This window comes from Caenorhabditis remanei, chromosome IV (assembly GCF_010183535.1).
Source record: "Caenorhabditis remanei strain PX506 chromosome IV, whole genome shotgun sequence".
Classification (NCBI taxonomy): Eukaryota; Metazoa; Nematoda; class Chromadorea; order Rhabditida; family Rhabditidae; genus Caenorhabditis; species Caenorhabditis remanei.
Genome location: NC_071331.1, coordinates 68,682 through 82,547, shown reverse-complemented (window position 1 = coordinate 82,547; position 13,866 = coordinate 68,682). Strand labels below are relative to the sequence as shown.

The window sequence follows — 13,866 nt, the reverse complement described above, 5'->3', positions numbered from 1 at the left end:
ACGTCTTCGAGAATGAGCGCAGACGCAAATAACAACAAACCAGGATCTGGAGAAGGTAACGAATAATCTAATGATTTCAAAATGTTTTGATTTTTTGCTCAGATCAAAAATCGAAAGAGACGCCGAAGTTCGATCTTGCGAAGGAGAATCCGCGTTGTGCTGAATGGATGGACGATTGCATCAAGAGACTCAATGGTCTCTACAAAGATACGAGTGTCAACATCTGCGGAGTCATGTCTGGTCATGAAATCATTGCTATCATTCGTCTCGTTGAAAATATCTTTATGGAGGAGAGCAACCTTTGTGAAGCTGAAGCGCCGATTAAAGTGATCGGAGACATTCACGCGCAATACCAAGATTTGAACCGTCTATTCGATTTGATTGGAAGAGTTCCAGAGGAGAAGTTGATGTTTTTGGGTGATTATGTTGATCGTGGACCTCAAGGAATTGAGGTTGTTGTCTTGCTGTTTTGTTTGAAGATTCGCTATAGAGATCGCATATTCTTGTTACGTGGTAATCATGAAACTCCATCGGTTAACAAGGTCAGTCTTTTTTCATACTATTTTTCATTCATATCGCCTTTCAGATCTATGGTTTCTACGTTGAATGTCAGTACAAGTACGGCGTTGGGCTATGGTGGGATTTCCAATCGTGTTTCAACCGTATCCCGATGGCTGGTTTGATCTCGAAAAGAGTTTTGTGCATGCACGGTGGACTCTCTCCTGAACTGGTCACTCTTGATACCATCAGAAATATCCCACGCCCATGTGAACCACTCGATCGTGGACTTCTCATCGATTTGTTGTGGTCTGATCCGACGAATAAGGGAGACGGATGGTTCCATTCGATTCGAGGTGATTCAATAATATCAGATTTTCCTCAATCCCCTCCATTTCTCTTTAGGAATCAGTTACATGTTCGGAAAGGGTGTCGTCGAGCAAGCATGCAAGTCCCTAGACATTGATCTTATCATTCGCGCCCATCAAGTCGTTCAAGATGGTTATGAAATGATGACCGGTCGTCGTCTAATTACTGTCTTCTCTGTCCCCAACTACTGTGCTCAGTTCACCAATTCCGCTGCTGTAGTTTGTCTGAACGCCAACCTTCAGGTAACCCCTCTTGGAATTTAACAAGTTAGATGTCTTGTTTCAGATCTCGTTCCAACAAATGACTGCTCCACCACTTCCGGACAGCTGTAAAGCCAAAGCGGCTCCAGCCATTGCAGTGGACACCAACTTGGATGCGGCTCGTGCTGACAAGGAGACAATCAAACCATATGTTAAGGAGGGAAGCAAGGAAGGAGGAAAAGCTTGAGATAAATAAAGAGGCTGTAGTAGTAAATGTGAATCGAATAAAGATGGTTTTTACTGAAATTTCATCGTTCTGTTAATGGGCGCCACTATTCTAAAATAACGGTGAATCATTGATGTGAATCGACTCAGAAGAGCCAGGGGAAAAAGAATCGTCATGGAGCTAGATCCGAAAAACAGTCTGAAGTGAGAAATGAGTCCTCAAAGTGCCAAAAATCGCTTCTTGTCATGCACTTTTTCTGTATATTTCAATAGAAATTTTGCTAAAAGGAATATTTTTAAAAACGGTCAAGGAATACTCGAAATATGAACTACAGTTTGATTTTCGGATCTAATTTCAAGACGATTTTCTTTTCCTTGGGTTTCTGAATCGATTCATAATAAAACATCTTTTGGAAAAGTGGTGTCCTTCTTGAATTTAAAACTTTATTTCTGAAACAAATTGAAATGTTGAACATGTTCTCATACTTCCTTATTTATTCTTCTCATCACTTTTACTTCCCTTTGCTCCTTCATTACTATTTTTGGGCGCTGAACCATTCTGATTCTGCATCTCCATTTTCTTCTTTTGACTGCTTTGAACTGCCAGATATGCACCAACCGAACTCGAAATAGATGATCCTATGATAGCAATTAGAATGACAACAAGCAGTGCCCAATGCCACCATTCAGTATCTTTGTCAGGGGAAGGAGTAGATGAACTACTGTGGGAAGATGAAGAGCCACCATATCCTCCAGATGAAGAACCTGAAGAGCCTCCAGAAGAACCACCGAATGATGAGGAGGACGATGAGCTAATTTCGACTCCCTAAAATACCCCAAATCCAGCATGAAAGATGATCTGGAACTCACAAAAATATCCTTATGAGCCTCTCGCAAAAATTGAATTCCATCCATTCCACACTTTCTAAAACTAAAGTTTCTGGGGGAAATGTACATTGGATTAGAGATTTTTGAAGAAAAAGAAGGGTCACGCCTTTCTGCGTTGAAATCTTGAGACAGCTAAACGCTGTTTTTTGTTTATTTACAGATTTGCAACGGGCCAAAAAAAAACAGACTTTTTTCGAGACCTTTCCGTTTTTTCTGGAAAAAAACTTATTAAGAACGATTTTTTGTACGTTTCAAAGGTTTTTGCAAGTCTGGTTTATTGCAGACAATGGTTGTGAATTTAATGGTTAAAGTATGCAATTTCCTGGTTGTCGATTCAGAGAAAACAATAACAGTCGAGCATTTACACATATCTCATCATGCACTGATACTCATTATTCGCGAAAAAATAGAATCTGAAAACAGGAAAGTCATGGAAGAAGGAATCTGAACACACTCACTCAGTGTAGTTATCCATTCTGGAGACATTCAATAAAATATAATTCTCATCTCTCAATATATCTTCTGTAAACTTCCAAAGTGTCTCTTCTGTTACAGTTTTGGGTAGTCGAATGGTTATTTGACAAACAGTGAGTGAATAGATTTTTCGGAATCTCAGCAACTTGTCAATGAACTGTTCGATATCCTTCATTTCCGAAATATAAAGATGTTCAATTACCTGAAAAGTCTCGAAAAATTGAAGCGATTCGCTGTTTATGCTTACATAATCTTTATCATCTTTATATTGCAGCAAGACGTCATTCAACTGCATTTCAGTCAATTCCGGTACTTGCACATAATTGTTCAACTAAATTTCGTGTTATTTAAAGGTATTCGTTGACTTTTCAATATTTCCACAAACCCTATGCAGATTCTTTCTCTTATCCATTATCAAATACTTGCAACCCAACATTTCAAAATCCACGTTTTTCACAATTTCTAGCTCTGCTGGCATTTCATATGAAGACGTTCCGAAGAACAGAAAACTGTTACACCTACGAAGATGGGAATGCTAGAATAAAGTTCAGGTGGTTCTGAGGATAAAAGATAATAGCCACTCAACTTGAAAAAGAGGGAAAAATGTGAAAATCGATGAGCCGTTGAGACGATTCCCGAACTCCTCGAGTGCAAAATACTCGAGGAGAGCACATCTTTTTATTAGATGAGGTATAATCGAAAATTTCTTCTCGTATTTCAGCTCGTCTAGATATTTCAATACACATTGATCTGTTCCTGTCAAAAGTTTAGCTCTGTCTTGAATTCCAATCGGAGAATGTTCGGCATCGTCGAATGCTCCATTGAAGTGGGAATAAAAAAATAGGGAGAACAGAAAAAATAACACTGGCGAATGATTCACCATGTTTTGGCTGAACTGAACAGTCTGGCCCTTTTTGTAATCGTGTTAGAATCTCCGAATCTTATGGGAACATTGCGGGAAAACTAGTTGACGACTTTCTTAGATTTTTGCATGCCTGTAGATGTTGATCGAACTCTTTCTGGAAAAAATAATTTATAAATGGGTGATGGGAAACGTGTCAACAAAAACAAAGTGCAAAGAGCCGGGCGACAAGCATGAGATCACGTCTATTTCAACGGTCTGTGCACGCTTTAGGAAAAATTGATGATGGAAGAAAAGGAATACAGTGAAAAGTTACAGAGCGATAGAGAATTGATTATTATTGTAATTATCCACGGAATGGCGGAGCTCCTCCTGGACGAGACATTCCGCGTGGTCCACCGCGACCCATCGGTCTGCGGAAAGCTGTACCACGTCCCCGTCCGCGTGGATCGATACCTCCGAGACCCATTCCGATGGCTCCTTTCTGGGCTCTTCCGATATTTTTGAACATTGGCGCGTTTTTCAACATATCTGGCAGTATCATGAAACGAATCTGAAAAATATAGGGTAATTCAAGATAGAGAAGCGCCTTGAAACGAACCTTGTTTCCGCGAATGAACACGTTCTCCAACTGATGACTTCTTCCGTCTCGGAAAGTGACGATGGTTTCAGAAAGTTGGCAGTTCATGTTGTCTTCTGCCTCGATGAGCTTTCCTCTGTATACCTCGCCTGAAAACAAAATGTTTGTTGATAAACTGAGACAGTGAATGCCTGTTTTGAAATGTTGACTACATGAGACCAAAACGTCGATGTTACTCAGAAAATAGTATGTTTACAGCACGGTTTTCAGGTAAAATAAGCATATTCAGTTATTCGTTTCCTGCTTCGTTCACCGTCGCCTATACAATTATGTTATATGCCATTCTTATGAAGTTCGTATATACCAAGGTGTAAGAATTCATAATGATTCGATTAACTAACCCGTGACGGTCTCAAGAGTGACAACATGTCCTTCAGCTTCGTGGAGAATCTTGATTGGCACACCGACTGAAGTCATTCTATAAGGAAAAACGTTTTTAATACAATATCAACGAAAAAACGGAAGAAAAATGATCACAAGTTATTTTAAAGAGTCAGAAAATACATTGGCTGTGTTTTCTGTTTAGTTTTATACATCTTTTTCTTTAAAATTTAGAAAATCAATCGTAGAACGCAAGAGAAAACGAATAAACTAAATCTCAAAAGCAAAAATAAAATTCGAAAAGCGACACGCGCCGCGGTACGCAACGTGTGCGTTGGTCCACATTTGCATCACCTCGAGTTTGCCAAAAAAATTTTAAACACCGAAAGCCAATTTTTTACACAGATTAACGGAATTTTTGCTTTGTTTGTCGCGAAAAACAATATAAAAACTTGAAAATTACAAAAAAATATTCTTTAGAACTGTAAAATTTCAGATAAAATGCAAAGAAGTCGACAAAAACGTTGAAATATGTCTAATCGACTCTATATTCTCCTCGCTGGTCTCTTATTCCTGACAACTTTCGGGTTAACTGGTGTCATTGTACTTCCCATCAGTGTCATATGCTTTTTAGCAGGGTAAATTTATAGTTCTGGACCACTAAAGCACTACAATCCAACAGTTTTTAGCTTTCTGTACATCGTTTATCAAACGGGTCTCGAAAAATCTGCAAAACTTGAAACAAAACTAGCGGATGGATTGAAGAAATTCAAGTTTCCCACCGGAATCGAGCAGCTCTTGAAAAATGGAAAACGACAGAAAGAACAAAATCAATATGTACAAGTTCACTCGATGAGTAACTCTCCGCAGATAGATCTCGTTCTAGAACAGGTACATTACTGCTTTGCGAGAAGTAATCGAAAAAAGTGTGTAATTTCAGATTCTTGACAATATCACCAGAGATTACATTGGATTCTGGTATAAAAACTTATCGAATGACTCATTATTTGAGCACAGCTTGAAAAGAACTTCTCGGCGGTCAATAGCGTCATTGACTCAATGGTATCCCGAGTTTATTGTTTTTGGTTATAAATATTATATATCTCAGTCTTCGACAAGTAGAATGGGTTCCGCTTATTACAAGAGATGTTGTGGACGATTTCGCTTCACATTTGCGTCTTTTCCGGAAGGCTAAAGAGAGAACTGCGTTTCAAATTAAAGAAGATGGTAATGATCATTCATAATACGATATGACATTCCACTGTTTATATTCAGACAAAAAACGGACACCAGAAGACTTGGAAGCAGAATTACTCAGTAATTTCTTCGATTTTGAGCTGGAAATGGAGAAGAATTTGTGTAGAGATCTTCTCTCAACAACACCTCATTACGAGAATGCGTATCTCCATGATTTAGTCGACATTATTCTATATCTCGTTATGCCGCCGGAAGATTTCAGATGTCGTCCGCTAAGATTTTTACTTCGAGAAGTTGTTGGTCAGTGACTAGTCCAAAGAACTCGTAATTTAAACCATTTCTGCAGTTCGAAAAGTGATTCTCCCGACTCTTGACTATCTATCCAATCCAAATGAGATATTCCAATTAATTGTTTGGCTATTGAGTGAAGTCGAACCGAAACCCGATGATTTTCTGGCTTGTCTTTCAAGTTCTACGTGTATTGAGGAGTTGGAAGCTGTTTATCGTTCGATTATTGATGAGAAGACAGTGATGAGAGGCAAAGATTCGGGAGGGGAACAAGGTAATAATATCAGTATTTCTGCTTTAAAATCCAAAAACTTTCAGATACATTCGTAAAACAACAATTGGCAAGCCTTCAATTTGTCGAACAGCTCGTTCAACGAAGAATTGATTTCCTTGGATCAAAAGAGTCGGCGTTCTTTGTAACATTCTATATTTAACGAATCCTTAAATCCCCAACCTTCAATTTTTCAGTCGAAATTTGGAGACGATGGTGATCAGCTCGTCCAACTCCCACTTCATGTCATTCTAACCAATTCAACGGCGCTGTCTCAATTCTGCGAATTTCTTAAATCCGCTGGTGGCCAGAATTATATCGATTTTTACTTGGCGATAGAAGGATTCAAAGTCTCAGTGGAACATCAAATGAGATCACTTTCAAAAGGGGAACTCACAGAATCGGATGCATATGAAACAGTTAAAGAAGCAGCTAAATACATGTATGATCAGTATCTATCGGAAGAGGTCAGTTGGCTAACTAAGAATAATGATAAATGCTCTGAACTCTACAGGCTATAACCAGAGTTCCGTTGGATGATGTCTTAATATCGAAGTTTTTACAACGTCTCAAAAACGATGAGCCACATGATCTTTGGTTTGAAGCAATTCAAGAGAAAGTGTTTGATGTGTTGAAAACGGATGATCACTTCTTCCCCGCATTCAAAAAATCATCTTCTTATGTGAAAATGTTGCTGGAATTAGAGATTATTGATGAGGTAGTTACTTGCAGCATCTCTATTAGAAGGGGACCCTCAGAGTTTAAATTTTTACATTAAAAACGTTTTTTTCCAGGACCGAAACGATCCAACGATGTCTGAATGCGACTCCGTGACTTCATTCTCGTCACAAGAACGATCAGAAGACGAATCTCGTTGTGAATCTGCTCTGCGTAAACTATCTCTAGAAATGGATCAATCTGCTCCATTAGAAGGGGAACCTGTGATGACAGCGACAGTAGAAACGCTAGGAATTGGTCACCAAGGAAAACAGACATACGCTTTATATAATGTGCGTGTCAGCCGATGTGTCGATGGAATTGAAGTGAGCAGTTGGAATGTGATACGACGATATTCAGATTTCCATACACTCCATCAAGTTCTCACCCAGAAGTTCCCAAAACTTGCAACTCTATCATTCCCCGGAAAGAAGACATTCAATAATTTGGATACTCAATTCCTTGAAAAACGTACAAAAGCTCTCAATCTCTATCTCTCATGCATTCTTCAACCATCTCTGTTGCGTAACTATCCGGATATGGATCGCCACGTTTTCGACTTTCTCTCTCAAAAGAAATATGCAAATTCTGATCCTTTGACCAAAAAATTGATGTCTGCAATGTTTGATCCTATTCGAAATGGAGTCAAAGCAATGGGAAGTACTGTGATGGCTGTTCCGGATCAAGTTTTCGAAGGAGTCACTAAAATGGGTGCTGGAATTAATAATGCAGCTAAAATCATTATTGTTGGTTGTTGGCTTTATCATGAAAACATACATTATCATAATTACAGAATCCTATCAGCAACAGTAATACCTCGAATAGGCCGCCAGTTATGGAAACCGATCGAGTTGCCGCTTCGCTCACCGATACGGTACGTCTGGTACCTATAATTTCCATACTTGTCAAGGCCCGGGTACTTGGCGCCTTAATTAAATTTTTTTCGAGTTTTTTTGAAAAGTTTAACTTTTTTAGCGAAAAAGAATTCAGAATTAAAGGAAATTTTGAAAAATCATCAAAAATGTTCGCATTTTCGATGAAAAATTGAAAACAATTTGAAAAAACTGGTTCATTTTTTGAAGCCGAGCTGGGCCTTGACAAGTATGATAAATTCAAAACTCTTATATGACAGACTCCACCCACTTTTTTCCTATTATCTGAATTTTCAATTTCCAGGAAGCAGAAAACATCCCATTGCGAGTTCTCGTCCTTGTCGTCAGCGAGGTTTTTGGTGCACAAGGAAGTGCGTGGTTGCGTCGTCAACTAGTTACCGTAATCCGACATATTGTTACTCCATTTGGAACATCAATCAACAAACGAATTGTGGATATTGTGAATTGGCTTACAAGTGAACAACAAGTCGGCGGTTATTTGCATTCTTTTCGGTAATTCGAAAAAAAAACCGATTTCAGTCTCCAATTTGTCGTATTCTAGAAAATCAATGTGGCCGAATGGAGAGTTGGCAGCGGATTACGTTGAAAAACCACCAGAATTCCATCATAGAACACGTCTCCTGGCTAAAACTTTAATGTTGTCTTCACTTCCGGATGAGCTCAGAATTATTCTAGGAGCGAATGTCAGCTATAAGGTAGTTTTCGGAAAATAATTATGAATAATAAACAATCATTTCAGGGAATCGATACGATATCAGAAGCATTCCAAAATAAGAATCTGAATCGACGTCTTCTGTATGTTCTACTCGAGCGTCTTCTCATTAAAGTTTTCCCATCAAATCGATTCGAAAAAACATTCGCCCAACTTCACTCAAAATCACCGAGAACCAAGAAGATGTAATTAATATAAACATTTAATTTTCCTGTTCAAAATTTACCAAAAGTGGTTGAGTGGAACTTGAGAGAAGTGGATCATTCCTAATTTTCCATTTTCCACTCAACGCTTCGGTTGTGATAGTTCAAAATGAATTCTGTAATTATATACTTTCCCATATTGCATTTATAATCCATTCCTACTCATTACTTTGCCATTTACCCCCTTCTTGTCATATGACCGGTGATTACTGTACAGTATTCATTCCCCTACAAATTGTGCCAACGTGACAGCTCATTCATTTTGTGACGATTCGTGTGAAAACTGTTCTAATGAATTTACAATGTTGATAAGTCTTCGAAAAATAGCGTGTTGTGTATCTACACGTGTATCTCTGCAGTAGTACTGTAGAATAGATAGACGATTAGTATATGAACAGAGACATGGATAATGCTGTGGAAACTCAACTTGGAATTGGTAATGCCAAGATTCTGAAAAGAGGAATTCTGGATTCAGACGAGGGGAAGTTGTTTTTGAAATTTGGGGTATGCGATGGAGCATAACAGTGCAAGGCGTATGGTCCGCAACGAAAAAAAGTTGAATTTTTTCGAGTCGCGTTGCGTGCGCGTCGCGGTTCGTATTGAAAGATACGATTCGTTTTTGGCACCGTGCCAACCGTTGTGCGACGGAGCGCATTTCCGTGACATTACGCCTCGCACTGGAGTTTCTCAGCATGAGTATTGGCATGAGTTACATGCGTGGCTTACAGAACAATGATCTAGTGATTGGAGAGTTGGAATCATTGAGAGCAATCTATGCAACTGACACAGTGAAATGTCCGAAACCATTTGGAGTTGTGGAGTACAATGGTACAGTACCGGTCAAAAAGTTGTAAACTTTTGCCGTTTTAATTTGAAATCGCCCAATTGTGAGAGTGTGCCATGGTAATACTGATTGCCCCATCAAGTAGATGTTTAATGAGTCACACAGAACAAAGGTAGAGCTTCATTTTTGTAGTTGACAACTTTTTTGTACGGTCACTCCCTAGAGATTTATGCGCATTTTAAGACGACAGCTCAAAACAACGCACTATTTTGCACTGAAATCGGTCGGTTTGAGAGAGGAATGACTTTGTCGGTACGTAATTTGCTAGTGTTCGTACAAAAAAGTTGTCAACTGCAAAAATGGAGCTCTACTCTTCTTCTGTACGGTTCATTAAACATTTACTTGGTGGGGCAATCAGTATTACAATGAAATACTCTCAAAGTTAGGCGATTTCAACTGAAAACGGCCAAAGTTTACAACCTTTTGACCGGTACTGTACATGACCTGTATATTAGGATATCGCAATGAATGGATGTTTACAGGAACTCATGCATTGGTAACCAGTTACATTGATTTTCAACATGGAAAAGATTGGGCCGAAGCGGGGAAGCAGTTGGCTAGGTAATCGAATGTTACCGACAGATAACAACCTAGTTAACATCCAGAATGCACGCGAAAAACCACGAAAACCTGAAACATAGAGAACGACGCTCTCGACTTCTCAGCTTCAATTCAGAAGTGTCAGAAGATTCGGAGTGTCCGGACAGTCTGGAATCTGGAACTGAGAAGTATGGGTTCCACGTGGCAACTTGTTGTGGAAGACTTCCTCAAGAAAATGAGTGGACGGATAGTTGGACGGTATGAGGTTCTTCTGTCTTTTGTTTATGTAAACATTTCCAGCAATTTTTCATTTGTCATCGTCTCAAACCACAGATCGATCTATTGATTGAGGTAATTAGGAAACTAATGTTGATCAAAATCAACAATATTTTTAGAAACACAATGATCGGGATCTATCAGAACTGTCTGAAATATTGTATCGAAAAACAGAAGAGCTATTGAAAAGTCGTGAGAATACAGTATCCTCTCTGGTGCATGGAGACTTGTGGGGCGGCAATTGGAGTATGGTCTGCACAGACTCCGGTGGCGTGCAACCGATAGTGTTTGATCCATCTTCTAGTTATTCAGACCCGGAGTTCGAATTTGGAATTATGAAAATGTTTGGTAATCTGGTTAACCTTCTTGTAGATTTCCATGTACTTCTTTTCAGGTGGATGGACAAAAGAGTTTGAGCAAGAATATGACAAGATAATAGGGAAATGCAAAGGAAGAGATGAACGGGTTGCTTTATATGAACTGTACCATAATTTGAATCACTGGTAAGATTTCTCGTGAGAGAATTCAAATATGTATGTATATCGTTTTATTTTACAGGAATCATTTTGGTGGATCATATAGAACCAGTTCTTTGAATCTCATCAGAACCATCATTTGATTTGTTCGAGAAACGGCGACTACTGTGAAGTTGTTAAAATGTATATAATGTTTTCCGATTTTTGATAAACTCTTTGAAAAAAAAATTAAATTCAAATCACTACATCTTATGAGACATTTAAAAACTCCGTGGCACACTTACCACTTACCACTGAAAACATCAAAAATTTCGAACCTTTTGAGCGGTACTGTACTTCAGAGCTGCTCATAAGATTTCCGAAATATGCTTGTCTCAAAAATATAAATTGGCAAAACATAAACATATCGCTCGTGAAACATTTTCAAAGTATCCAGTTTGAATTGGCACTTCTCACAATTCCCTGATCACAACATGCCATTCTTCGTTCCGAGCAATTTGCCCTTTGCCCTCTGCACACGAGTGTTATAGACACTTGAAATTGATCCGATCTTCTCTCTTTGACAGCACTGCAGTTCTAATTTTTATTTCTATTTCCAAACTCAAACATTGCCTCTTTTTTGTGTTCCATGTCTCCTGTCTTTTCTCAGCCGCCCTCTGATCAGCTCCCGCGCAAAAAGAACATGCGGACGCCCCGACGACGGTCAAAACGTTTTGCACTTTCTCTCTCACCTATCGTCTCGAAAGGGATCGTGTGTGAAGAGAGAGAATTGTTGTGTTCTCATTCATTCACACTGTTCTTCTTCTCTCTCTCTCTCTCTTCTCCTGTCACATTCGTGTTGTGTGTGTGTCCAGGAGGCTCCCTCCGAGGAAAACGGAAACAAAAAGATCTGCTGCTGCTGCTTTGGTGGCCCTGGTGGAGGGAGCTCTCCGCGCGCGGAGCACAAGCGGACAGTTCCCTCTCCCACCCCTCTCACCCCTCCGTTAGTGTATACACTTTTGACACGTGTCGTTTTATTTCTCTGGCCTCTGTAAGAGCTTCAACACTCCCCAACTGACTCCCTAACATCTCTTCTCTGAGCATCCGGCCATTCCGGTTGCCCTTCCCTTGCTTCTTGCACTGAAGGCTGACTCTTGAAAGAACAGAGCAAGAGCTCTCTCCCACTAGCCTTGGCTCTGTCTTGACACACGTCACACCTTGGAATAAGTTGTGTTACTTCGTATAGTATGTTTGGTCCCTCGATAGTTTTTATCTATTATCTTGTTACAACTGTTGTAAGGTCACAACCTTCCGCTGATATCTTTAGAAGCTTTGCCGGATACATACCTGAAGAGCACAGAGTTATTCATCATGAATGGCAAAATTCAGGTAATTTTATCATTCATTTGCTGCTTGTAATTGCCTTTTGGTTTCAGGAAAATTTCAAGGAGACATTGACGGCGTGGATCCGAATTTGCTCAAACTTCCAGTGAGTTTGATGTGGGTTTAATAACTGAAACGGCTCGAACTGATGTTTTGAAATAAGAGAAAGCGCAGTGTATCTAGCACAGTCAGTTCACATTATGAGAAAAGCGAAATTAATTTTGTACCTACCTACCGTAATCCTAAAATTAGAAAACATCAGAGATTTGAAGATTGGTTTTTATTTCTGCAGGTTTAAATCAAAACTCAGAAGGTTTGTTCTATCTTAAAACTATAATATATTTTTGTCAGGAAGGACCAGTGTTATTCAATGCATTAAAAAACAAACAACTAACATGGGAAAACGGATTGATACCATACGAAATGGACACGGCTTTCTGTGAGTGAGTAGTCGTCTGAATTAATCACTGAAAACCTGGAGAAATGTGATTTCTTATCCTCAACTCTTAATTTTCAGCACCAAATGAGGTGAAAATTCTGGAAAAAGCATTTGACAGTTACCGGCGAAACACGTGCATTCGATTCGAGAAGCGAGAAGGACAAACTGATTATTTGAATATTGTGAAAGGATATGGGTTGGTCTTTTTTTTCAGAAAATCTGTATACATTACAGATATTTTTACAGATGCTACTCTCAAGTAGGCCGAACAGGAGGGAAACAAGAAATCTCATTGGGACGCGGTTGCTTTTTCCATGAAATTATTGTACATGAATTAATGCATTCCGTTGGTTTTTGGCATGAACATTCGAGAGCCGGTTTGTTTCGAAGCATAGAACTAATTGTCACTTTTTTCTTAGATCGAGATGATCACATTCGGATACTTTGGGATAACATTCTGCCTGGTATGAAGTCTCAATTTGACAAGATTTCTGCTGTTTTACAAGTGAGTACTGAAAAAGAAATCAAAAGTTTCGAACTAGTCACAAAAACTCAAATAATAATTATTAATTTTTTATATGGTAGGATTCTACTTACTTCCACTTTCCAAAACACCATTTTTAAATCAAATTGAGATGTTCTGATATCACTGGATTATTATCAAATCAAAAAGAAATCAGTAAACAAAAAATCGGCGGGCCGCTGATAGACACAGTGTGTGAACGGACAAACAGACAGGTTGAAATGTTTGTATAATGCCATCGGAAGATCAATAGATTAGTGCAGTTCCACGAACGGCATATGAGAAATCAGAGACCAGTTTTTTCATGGCAATGACAATGATTTCTAGAGAATGCTCTTGTCAAGCATTTTTTGTTGAAATGAGTATTATGAGTCATAGTTTCCAAGACATGCGTATTGATCAAATGAATAATAAAAATGAGTAACAAGTCTGCAAAAATTCTATGACATTTAGAAAGGCACTCACTGAAATTTCAGGATCTTCAAGGAGAAAACTATGATTACAAGTCAATCATGCATTATGACAGCACTGCCTTCTCACGAAACGGACGAAACACGATAGAGACCGTGGAGGATGGATTCACACAAGTGATTGGTACGGCTCAAGATCTATCTCCTCTAGACATCGTCAAAGTAAGTAATTTATAAA

The 13,866-nt window shown here is 39.0% G+C and overlaps 7 protein-coding genes across 7 annotated transcripts; 4 read left to right on the top strand and 3 right to left on the bottom strand.

Moving 5' to 3' along the window:
* Positions 1 to 12: 12 nt before the first annotated feature.
* On the top strand, positions 13 to 1,314 carry GCK72_011949 (uncharacterized protein; the record flags this gene model as incomplete). Its single annotated transcript, XM_003103425.2, has 5 exons — positions 13 to 55; positions 103 to 542; positions 587 to 854; positions 904 to 1,109; positions 1,153 to 1,314. The coding sequence occupies 5 exons, from the start codon at positions 13 to 15 to the stop codon at positions 1,312 to 1,314; spliced, it is 1,119 nt and encodes a 372-aa protein (XP_003103473.2).
* Positions 1,315 to 1,782: 468 nt separating this feature from the next.
* Positions 1,783 to 2,249, bottom strand: GCK72_011948 (uncharacterized protein; the record flags this gene model as incomplete). The annotated part of the gene is made up of 2 exons (XM_003103387.2): positions 1,783 to 2,118; positions 2,163 to 2,249. The coding sequence occupies 2 exons, from the start codon at positions 2,247 to 2,249 to the stop codon at positions 1,783 to 1,785; spliced, it is 423 nt and encodes a 140-aa protein (XP_003103435.2).
* A 292-nt stretch (positions 2,250 to 2,541) lies between these two features.
* Positions 2,542 to 3,132, bottom strand: GCK72_011947 (uncharacterized protein; the record flags this gene model as incomplete). The annotated part of the gene is made up of 4 exons (XM_053728769.1): positions 2,542 to 2,593; positions 2,639 to 2,856; positions 2,902 to 2,985; positions 3,040 to 3,132. The coding sequence occupies 4 exons, from the start codon at positions 3,130 to 3,132 to the stop codon at positions 2,542 to 2,544; spliced, it is 447 nt and encodes a 148-aa protein (XP_053583541.1).
* A 730-nt stretch (positions 3,133 to 3,862) lies between these two features.
* On the bottom strand, positions 3,863 to 4,573 carry GCK72_011946 (uncharacterized protein; the record flags this gene model as incomplete). Its single annotated transcript, XM_053728768.1, has 3 exons — positions 3,863 to 4,069; positions 4,118 to 4,245; positions 4,498 to 4,573. The coding sequence occupies 3 exons, from the start codon at positions 4,571 to 4,573 to the stop codon at positions 3,863 to 3,865; spliced, it is 411 nt and encodes a 136-aa protein (XP_053583540.1).
* A 435-nt stretch (positions 4,574 to 5,008) lies between these two features.
* On the top strand, positions 5,009 to 8,744 carry GCK72_011945 (uncharacterized protein; the record flags this gene model as incomplete). Its single annotated transcript, XM_003103523.2, has 14 exons — positions 5,009 to 5,115; positions 5,167 to 5,368; positions 5,418 to 5,539; positions 5,586 to 5,704; positions 5,753 to 5,974; positions 6,021 to 6,236; positions 6,281 to 6,378; positions 6,431 to 6,700; positions 6,748 to 6,951; positions 7,028 to 7,696; positions 7,744 to 7,824; positions 8,127 to 8,335; positions 8,385 to 8,538; positions 8,583 to 8,744. 14 exons carry the CDS (start codon positions 5,009 to 5,011, stop codon positions 8,742 to 8,744), a joined length of 2,835 nt encoding a protein of 944 aa, XP_003103571.1.
* Positions 8,745 to 9,160: 416 nt separating this feature from the next.
* On the top strand, positions 9,161 to 11,037 carry GCK72_011944 (uncharacterized protein; the record flags this gene model as incomplete). The annotated part of the gene is made up of 8 exons (XM_003103402.2): positions 9,161 to 9,262; positions 9,487 to 9,586; positions 10,085 to 10,163; positions 10,208 to 10,400; positions 10,443 to 10,493; positions 10,538 to 10,766; positions 10,813 to 10,921; positions 10,977 to 11,037. 8 exons carry the CDS (start codon positions 9,161 to 9,163, stop codon positions 11,035 to 11,037), a joined length of 924 nt encoding a protein of 307 aa, XP_003103450.2.
* A 1,083-nt stretch (positions 11,038 to 12,120) lies between these two features.
* On the top strand, positions 12,121 to 13,865 carry GCK72_011943 (uncharacterized protein; the record flags this gene model as incomplete). Its single annotated transcript, XM_053728767.1, has 7 exons — positions 12,121 to 12,262; positions 12,310 to 12,362; positions 12,608 to 12,695; positions 12,774 to 12,891; positions 12,942 to 13,072; positions 13,115 to 13,200; positions 13,695 to 13,865. 7 exons carry the CDS (start codon positions 12,121 to 12,123, stop codon positions 13,863 to 13,865), a joined length of 789 nt encoding a protein of 262 aa, XP_053583539.1.
* Between the last annotated feature and the right edge of the window lies 1 nt (position 13,866).